Source organism: Chrysochloris asiatica, unplaced genomic scaffold (genome assembly GCF_000296735.1).
Source record: "Chrysochloris asiatica unplaced genomic scaffold, ChrAsi1.0 scaffold00016, whole genome shotgun sequence".
In the NCBI taxonomy this organism is placed as follows: Eukaryota; Metazoa; Chordata; class Mammalia; order Afrosoricida; family Chrysochloridae; genus Chrysochloris; species Chrysochloris asiatica.
The window spans coordinates 17,737,565-17,747,411 of record NW_006408534.1 but is presented as its reverse complement, the minus strand read 5'-3'; the positions used below and the strand labels follow the sequence as shown (position 1 = coordinate 17,747,411).

At 47.1% G+C, this 9,847-nt stretch overlaps 1 protein-coding gene across 1 annotated transcript in view; it reads left to right on the top strand.

The window, feature by feature from the left end:
* Positions 1–9,847, top strand: part of LOC102839032 (kelch-like protein 29-like) — a 229,371-nt gene that overhangs the window by 212,067 nt on the left and 7,457 nt on the right. Inside the window, exons 7-9 of the mRNA XM_006835247.1 lie at positions 2,163–2,361; positions 2,507–2,689; positions 2,886–3,066. Of these exons, the coding sequence (XP_006835310.1) occupies positions 2,163–2,361; positions 2,507–2,689; positions 2,886–3,066 (563 nt within the window). The remainder of the gene's footprint in view (positions 1–2,162; positions 2,362–2,506; positions 2,690–2,885; positions 3,067–9,847) is intronic.

The following is a 9,847-nucleotide window of genomic DNA, read 5'->3' as shown; positions in this document are numbered from 1 at the left end:
TAACGGACCAGCCTGGAGCAGCTAGAAGAACAGACGATACTTCTTGAAAGAAAGACCTACAGGAAAAATACTAAACAATAGAGGAAGACTGACTGTTACTACAAGAACAAACAAGTTGCTTGCCCAGGAAACATCAAGGCAAGTGGTTGGGTCCCCTCAGTGCAAACCCCCTTCCAAGACTAAGACTCAATACACGCTCTGATTGGTGACTACGCTTGTCACCAATAAGGGGAAGTGAGGGAAAAACAGCAATGAAGCAGCGAGCTAAGCCCTACAGTGTTCAATAGACTTCTGTGAACCCAGGGGAAGACCTGGTTGGCCAGCAGTATGGTAAGACCTAGGGACTCTTGGGCCCAGAGTCAGTAACATAGCCACAGAGGACTAGAGTGGAGAGTGAAGCATCCAGCTGATAAGAAGAGAGGGCATCTGCACAAGAACACCCACACTTGCAGATAATACCCACTTGACCTGGCTTCAATGACTGGCTGTTCAGAGCTCAACCAGAAGAAGAAAGAAGAGGGGGGAAAGTGTAATCTGATACAATTTGATGAACTTGACATACACCTATGGATGCAGTAGCTTAAAAGAGGGAACAAATCCTTACATCAAGGATCATTCCCACCCCCTCCATACACAGAGTAGACAGGGATGGGCAACTTGGACATCAAAATGGGGGGGCTACAAAGGCAAGAAGTGACTGGCTTACAAGCTTTCAAGAGGGAAGCTAGATTCATAGGGCATGTAGGAAGGTAGAATCTCCACTGAGTAGTATACAATCTGTCCAGGTGGGGCTGATGAAATGAAATCCGGATGGATCTGTTGTGATACAATAGTGAATAATTGTTATGTGGACTGCTTGTGAGGGTTGGAATTGTAAAGGTAGATGTTTATTAGCAAGGAAGGGAGTGATTAACTTTTCAGCCTAAGAGTAGTGGTCCCTGAGACCATCAAGGGAGAAGAGCTGAGAGTGGGACCCTACCCAGAGAAGCTGTGATGCCTGAGATGGAGGCAAAGATGATGATGTGGAGAGATGGAACTGTTGGGGACTTTAGACACAGAGAGGAAGAGGGGCTGTGTGCTGATGACCGGGGAGCATGCTTGCAGGGTATACCCTTTGGTTGGTTGATGATGCATGGAGGGGATTGTAACCATAGCAATGAAATGATATACTATAGGAAGAATGTAAAACTAATGTTCTCCCATGTAAACTATCACATAATTCACAATAAAACTTTTTTTTTTTTTTTTAAAAGCCCTGTGACCTTAACAGTCCAGTTCCTTTTTGTGTGGAGTCCTCATGAGTTGGGAACCAATTCAGTAGCAGCTAACAACAAACTTCAATACCCAACTTCATCTATTCAGTGAAGTCTCTGATTCCACACCCATCACACCCCCTAACTAGACTCCCTTGTCCTGCTATCATCTTGTATATCCTCACTGAACTGCCTACCCTCCCAGGTCAGACACTAGTCCTTGTCTGTCTCCACACCACAACAACAAGCTTAATGAGTGGCACACAGTGCTTGTCAGTTACCTGTTGGGTGAAACTAAAGTGAAGTGAGGAGGAGAGTTTGCCTGTCAGGAGGGGAGCTTCAAGTCAGTCTACAAAAAAACCCTCAGCAGAGCATGAGGGAATCCAAGTGTGAGGTTAAGGCAATGGGATGCCACTGGGGTTGGGGTTGGAGAGACACAACTTCTGACAATTGTGACATGCAAGCTAGATGGTTCCATGGCTCTTGAGCTGTCCAGGGTCCTCCCATCTGTTCCTGATAAACCTCTTAGGAGCTCTGTGGAGGAGCTCCCCGTGCCCTGTACATACACTCCTGTTTAGAAATCAGTCCCCCTCATTTCAGTCCCAAGAAGCAGAGGCCCATGGTGTTGGTGGGGTAAAGGAATGAAGATTTGAAGAGATGACTGAAATCAATGGTTTGTTCACCCAGGATCAGCTGCAGCATGTCTGATCTCTCCCTTCCTTCCCTTCCCACCTCTAGCTGATGAAGACTGGGGTGAGCAGGGCATGTGCCCTCCCAAAACAAATACAGTCTGAAATAATCCATTCTGTACCCTGCCATGCCTCTTCCTTCTTTCTTCTCAATACAACTCACAAGAGGCAGCTCTCTAATTAGGATCTAGGAAGATTTAGTGTCTCCTTTACCCTGCAGTATGCAGCTGAGCTCCTGGCAGTGGTTCGCCTCCCCTTCATTCACCCCAGCTACCTGCTCAATGTGGTGGACAACGAGGAGCTGATCAAGTCATCAGAAGCGTGTCGGGACCTGGTCAATGAGGCCAAACGCTACCATATGCTGCCCCATGCTCGTCAGGAGATGCAGACACCCCGGACCCGACCCCGCCTCTCAGCAGGTATTGAGGGACATGTTCCTCCCCTCCCCCAAATACATGTGCTGCAGGCTCAGCCTGACTCTGGGTGGTCCCCCAGAGAGGTGCCAGGCACAGAGGCTGGCAGTGTTGGGGTTTGTCCCAAGGGTGCCCATCCATGTCCCTGCAGGTGTGGCTGAGGTCATCGTTTTGGTTGGGGGTCGTCAGATGGTGGGGATGACCCAGCGATCGCTGGTGGCTGTCACCTGCTGGAACCCGCAGAACAACAAGTGGTACCCCTTGGCCTCGCTGCCTTTCTATGACCGCGAATTCTTCAGTGTAGTGAGTGCCGGGGACAACATCTACCTCTCAGGTGAGGCTGGGTTGGGGACTGGGCACGGGCTTCCCAGGGGAACCTCTTCCTCCCCAGGTCAGAACTGAGGAAAGCCAAGGCCCATAGTGTCAACTTTGCAGGTGAACCTTGTCCTCTGACCCTAGGGCAGGGCCTGCCCTGCCTCAGGCCATTGCTCACTCCCTGTCTGCTCTTCTGTCACCCATACTGCCCACAGGTGGGATGGAATCAGGGGTGACGCTAGCTGATGTCTGGTGCTATATGTCCCTGCTCGATAACTGGAACCTCGTCTCCAGGATGACAGTCCCCCGCTGTCGGCACAACAGCCTTGTCTACGACGGAAAGATTTACACCCTCGGGGGACTGGGTGTGGCCGGCAACGTGGATCACGTGGAGAGGTAATGAGGCCGCATTTCACAACAGGGACATACTCCTACATTCACTGAAAGCTAAAAGCACATCACGCCTCATCTAGTACCCACCTAGCTGAACAGCCTTGAAACTGGATCATTCATAAGACAATGTTCAATCCCAGACCCTTCAAACAAAACCAAAAGTGAGGACTGTGGGAGGAATGGCAAGATGGACACAGGAAGGATGACCTCTGCATGGGTCTTTCCTGATGACTGAGATGGGGCACTCTTATCCCACCATCTCATTTTGTGTCAGCCAAGCTCAAGGCACAAGATCCAGTCGTGTAAGGCACAGGATGTGCTTGACTAGACTGGTCAGTCAGTCTGAACATACTGCGTCCAGAAACACCCTCCCAGAGATTTGCTAAGATTTGGGGGTACAGCTGGAACCACTGGCCAAAATGTGTGCTATGCCTTCCTTGTCCCTGGAAACAGATTACAAACCAGGAGCTCTATTCCTCCCTCCATCCCACACATTCCAGGAAATCTGTTTGTAATACCGGGAAGGATCACTGTACAGCACCTGCTACATTAAGCCACCGTGAGGGACAGCCAGGACTTGAGAATTCTCCGAAAGAAAATTGAAGCCAGCGTGCCTGAGCACCATGTGTATAAGCCTGCCCTCTGCTGAAAGTCTCAGGCAGTGAGAGGGGTCAGATGCATAGGCTGAAAATGAGCACCTCTCTAGGCGGATGCACTAAATCCACTTCTGGGGTGGGGGAGATGTTCTTGGGGTGAACGGAAGCCTAGGGGAGCCTTCAGCGCAGTCCTGCATTTAGAGAAACTAGTATCTCAGAGACTCTGAGTGGAGCAAACAGTTTACCTTGAGTCGTTGGTTCAAACCCACCAACCACTCCTTGGAAGGGTGGGTTTGAGTCATAACTGACTCAATGGCACTTAGCAACAACAACAACTAGGCTAAAGGTTGGCAGGCTGAACCCACCCAGTTGTACTATGGAAGAAAAGCCCGGCAATCCACTCCCATAAATATGACAGCTAAGAAAATCTTATGGTGCTATTCTACTCTTCACCACATGGGGTCACCGTGAGTTGGAATCAACTCATCAACAATAGGTTTGGTTTTGATTTTAGTGCCCCAGAGTAGCACATTAGGCAGACCTGGCCCCTGCCACAACCCAGAGGTCATAGCTTTCTTCCCCAGTCCTTCCTGCACCCTCCCCTGCCACCCCAGTCCATGTCATCAGCTGCCACCAGAAAGCACATCTTCCTATAGGACATCTTTTTGCCTGCGAAGCCATACAAACCCTCAATTTGTAAAAAAAATTTTCCCCTCAGTGGCTAATTGGACACTTGACAAATGTTACGGCAAAGATGGTTTCAGAGTGAGACAGGATCTCAATGTTCATTGTGGGCTTTTAACTCCCCCAAGCGGAGCCCAGAGACGTCTCAGTAACATTTAATTGTCATATTGATTTGGAGATAATAGGGAATCCCCATGTGATGATGAGGATATTAATACTATTGTTGAGCCTGGACCAGCCCTGATTATCCTAGCCTGCATCATGACCCACTACACAGCCAGCCATGCCCCAGAGCCTTCTGGAAACACCAGTCTCCAACCATTTGTCTTCGTATAATAAATACATGAATAAGGAGACATTTTCTATGTAGGAGTAAACTGAGCTAGATCTGTCATCCTGTCTTGCTTTTGTCAGCTATTTTTAATCTCCTACAATGCTGATTATTCGTTATGCAAACTTACACTTGTTGATAAATATGGGGATTTGTTCCGGGATCAGAATGCACAGTTTAAAGGTGAGGAGAGCTCTTCTTTGAGGCTTCCCAGCTCCAGAACCCGTAGAGTTATCTACAAGGGCCCTCCCTGGAGGGTTAGCCCTGCCAACTATGAAACACCAGCTCAAGCCTAGTGTGTGCATGACCGCCTTGGGAGCCCTAGGAGACGAAACAGTCTCGGACAACAGAGTGTCTGAGGGGACCTGAGCCCTTTCTCAGCCCACCGGGGTTAATCAATTTGCACTGTGGCTGGCACCATAGAGCCCAGGGCCCAGGCAAGAAGACTCCAGGGTGGGTGTGATGTAAGTGGGCAGAGAATACAGATAAAGGGAGTGATTTGTTGCTATCACCTATCTGCAGCCCCTTTGGGCAAGTCCATTTCTGTACAACATGGTTATAATGATGCGAACTCAGGGAGACTGGAAGGTCAGGATAATGGGGACAGACACAAGGGTGCTTTATTCCCGAGTAGGCACTAATGGTACAAATTGCTATTATGTTGATAATGAATGAGATATATGGTGCATTATAATTATATTACATTACTGTATTACAGGAATAGAGGGAGATTATATAATTATAGATTAAAACAACAGTGCAATAGACAAACCTGTATTATATCATTATATAAATAACTGGGTCTAATATTTCATAGCAATATATTGCAGGAGCTGTGGTTACTGGATAAATGATAGCCCAGCGCCCCTCTCCGCGGGGTCATTTGCATGTCATTAGCATATCCTTCTCAAGCAGGAAGCTGACAGATTGAGCTGACGGGAGGGTTTGTGGTTTGGCAATCAGCCACCTGGAATAACAAGCTCTCAGGAAATTCGCGTTTGGCGGAATGTGCCATTATACCGAAAGACTGAGGACTAACAGCCAATAATCTTCCACTGTCTCCCAGCTCTTTGGAGCGCTGCCACAGTGGCTTAAAAAACAGATATCTGAACTTCTGACACGGTCCAAAGAGACACTCCCTCCACTGCAGATTCACCACATATCATTCGTCTGCCGCTTAATTGATTCCACTCCTGCTGCCCTTTCAGATAATCCCTCCTCTTCTCAGTTCCCAAACACTAGGCTACATGTCACACAGCCATCCCTTCACCCCACGCTCTGAGCCCCAGGCACATGCTCTGCTACATGACACCATCTTCCATGGCCCCGAGGAGCAGCTGGTGAGCTTGAACCGCCAACCTTGCACTTCAAACCACTTCAAACGGCTTTGCAGTCTGGCGCATTAACCCCGTAGAGCCACACCAAGACTCTCAAGTGGATTGTGAGTCATGGTGCCCCCATGTGTTCAGAGTAGAACTGCTCCATAGCGTTTTCAAGGCTGAGGCCTTTTGGCAGCAGATCTCTAGGATATATATCTCCCAAGGTGCCTCTTGTTGTTAAGTGCCGTTGAGTCGGTTCCGACCCATAGAGACCCTGTACAGGGTTTCCGAGGCTGTAAATCTTTACGGGAGCAGAAAGCCTCATCTTTCTCCCGTGGAGCAGCTGGTAGTTTCGAACTGCTGACCTTGCGGTTCGCAGCCTGATTCGTAACCACTACCCTACCAAAGGTGCCTGTACGTGGGTTCAAATCGACAACCCTTCAATTCGGTATCAAGCACTTAATGGTTTGCACCACCCAGGGACTCTTCCTAAAAAAATGTGTGCTGGGGTAAAAAACCATACTGGTGGTATAGCAAGCACACTGCAGAGACCCAGTCTCGGTCCAGACACACCCAGGTACAGCGGTGAACCAACCACATAGTGAGCAGGGATATGCCATCCACAGGGAGCTACAGTTAGGAGAACTTGTGAGGCCAGCCCTGGGGGAAAACCTTACAGAGACTGAGAACTGTGCTTCCAGCTGCAGTGCAGAAAGCCCTCCAGTGCTCTCTGTTGAATCCCACTTCCCACCTCCCTGTCAGCTGCCTCCTGTTTTCACTTGTTGGCCTGGAACTCCTGCTCCATCACTTCTCCCAGCCTCTTTGCCACTTTGATCTGTCCACCACACAAATCTGTCTTCCAACAACCACACAGATCTGTCCAATCCAACTCATGGAGAAGAACACACAGCCTTGTAGGTTGGCCCCACCACAGTGTTACCGCCTCCAGTCTCTACTGGGCAACTTTTCTGTGTTTCCCCTGTCTACAATTTCACCCTCTCTCAAGAGCAGGTGATTCTTATTTTTCTCTCTCTTCACTCTCTTAACCCATAAAGCCAGTTACTCTGGAGTAGTCAGTTCTGCCTCATGGCACATGTGTCACAATAGAGCTGTGCACCATACGTAGAATGTCCAGTGGCAGAGTTTTCACAGTATTTGTCCGGTCTTTCTTCCAAGGAACCTCCAGGTGAACTGAACTTGAACTTCCAACCTTTTGGTTAGCAGCTGAGTATGTTAACCTTTGCACCACCCGGGAAGCTTTATCCACAGCCTCCCCAAATGCTTTGAACAGTTCTGATTCCATCTTCACAGAGAAAATTAAAACCATTGTTTAAGAACTCTCAACTTCCTCCCATCACTCCCAAAACATACCTGCATTTGTACTGTCCCAAATGGCCCGGCTTTCCCCCATTTGAATTTCATTTGCAACCACCTCCTAGAAACTTTGCACTGTGAGTCTTTCTCCCTCTTTTACATTTATATTTCATCTTTCCTTTTTCAGCATATAAACACAATGAAACCATCCCTTCCTCAATTTCAGACAAAGTCAGTCATGTGCTAAAGCTGGCTCCTACTGGCTTGTGAGAGCCAAGCCAACTGTTAAATTTTCAGAAATTCTGAGAACCAGTTGTTAGCCATTATTAAAAATTAAATTAGCTAAGCTTATAATTAAAGAACGGGCTGTGAACCGCAAGGTCAGCAGTTTGAAACTACCAGCTGCTCCGCGGGAGAAAGATGAGGCTTTCTGCTCTTGTAAAAATTTACAGCCTCGGAAACCCTGTTCAGGGTTGCTATGGGTCGGAACCGACTCGACAGCACTTAACAACAACAACAATAACTAAAGAAAGTATATTTAAAATTAAGATAGCATGTACTCAAAACTCTTCACTCCCTAACTTTTTACATTTTACATTCAATCTGTGCTCCCTAGGTGATATATACATGTTGTGTCTTTGTTGTTCTGTGCCGTCCAGTCAATTCCAATGAATAGCGACCCTATAGGACACAGTAGAACTGTCCCATGTATTTTCCTAAACTGTAATCGTTCTGGGAGCATATCTTCAGGTCTCTTATTCCAAAGAGTGACTAGTGGGTTTGAACCAGCAACCTTTCAGTTAGCAGTCAAGCACTTAACTACCTTGCTACCAGGGCTCCTGATGGTGTCTTTATATGGTAGAAATCCTGTACAATGGTGTCCTATTGAACATCTCTTCCCAGCGCCAAGTTCGGTGACATCACTTTGTCGACTTAAAATAGGCCATGGTGAGCGGATTTACATCCCAAAAATTACCAAGTGCTGTAAACCAGGACTTTTGTTAACCATTTCCCAACACACAACTGATAAAATCCCTCCCTTAGCTCCATAGTTCTTTCTAGGCCCCACCTTCACAGCTAGGTTTCTTCCATGAGAAGTCTACACTAGTGTTGCCAGCCTCTTGCCTCCCGTTCATTCCTCAGGGCATAATTAGCTTCTGTCCCATCCCTAACAAGACCACCAAGACCAAGACTGAAAATGTGACACATCTAGTCTCCCTCTCGACCCTCGTCACATTCACAATTGCTGCTCCCTTGGCTTCTGTAGCTCTGGTTCATCTTAGGGCTCCTCTCAGCACCCTCTAAATGCCAGCATTTCCCCAGAGTTTGTCCTCAGTCTTGACCACACACTCTCCCTAGAGAACTAACTACTCATATTAACTCCTTTTCTTCACTTTCCAAAATAGTATGCTTCCTCCAGACCCACATATCCCACTGCCTGCTGGGCACTCCCGATTTGTTGCCCAGATACTTTAAACTCACTATAAATAAAACTCAGGTCCCTGGGTGGTGCTAGTGGTCTGTTATCAGCTATTCATCTAAAGGCTGGTAGTTTAAATCCACCCCGTGGCACCATGGAAGAAAGGTCTGGCAATCTGCTTCTGTCATGCATACAGCCAAATAACACAGTCCACAGACACAGTGTTCTACATCCTACTTTGGTGAGTAGTGATTGTAATCTTAAAAGCTCCTGAGTGGCCATCTAAGGTGCAACTATTGGTCTCACCATGTGTGGAAGAAAGAGTGATGAAAATGGAAAATGTTTGAGATCCACTAGTCCAAAGGAACATACAAACATCAGTCACTATGACTCTGAGACCAGAAGAACTAGTTGGTGCCCAGTTACCACTAACAACTGCTCTGAAGGGATCTCATTAGAAGGTCCTAGATAGAGTAGGAGAAAATGTGAAACAAAACTCAAAATTATGAAAAAAAGACTGGGCTTACTGGTCAGAAAGAAACTGGAAGAACATGAGACTACGGCCCTTGAGGTCTGGAAGGGAAGTTACCGTCATGGCCCAGTTTTCATTTAAGCAGTAGATAAGTATACAGGGGCAACAAAACACTAGTAAGGTATGCTTATCATGGAATGGTCAATCATTTAAGATCAAAAGGGCAACATTTACCTAAGGACAAAGTTAAGAAGGGATGGAAAAGAGGACAGGATAGAAATTTAAACCAAAGGAAGCAAGATAGCTGTTGTTGCATGGAGGGATTGCAATCATTGAGATGAAATAAAGTGTACGACCTGTTGAAGGTAAAGCTGCTGCTCTCTGTAATGTGAACTTTCACTTCATTCACAATAAAAGTTCCCCCCAAAAAAGATTACAGTTTAACTCTGTAACACATTGGATCACCATGAGTGAGAAATGATATATATAATATATTGTTGTTACGTGCCATTGAGTTGGTTCTGACCCTGTATAGGGTTCCCAAGAGCGGCTTGGTGAGCTTGAACCATTGACCTTCTAGTTCAAACCAACTTTGCAGTCCAGCTTATTAACCCACAGCATCATACCAGGACTCCACATATAAAATAT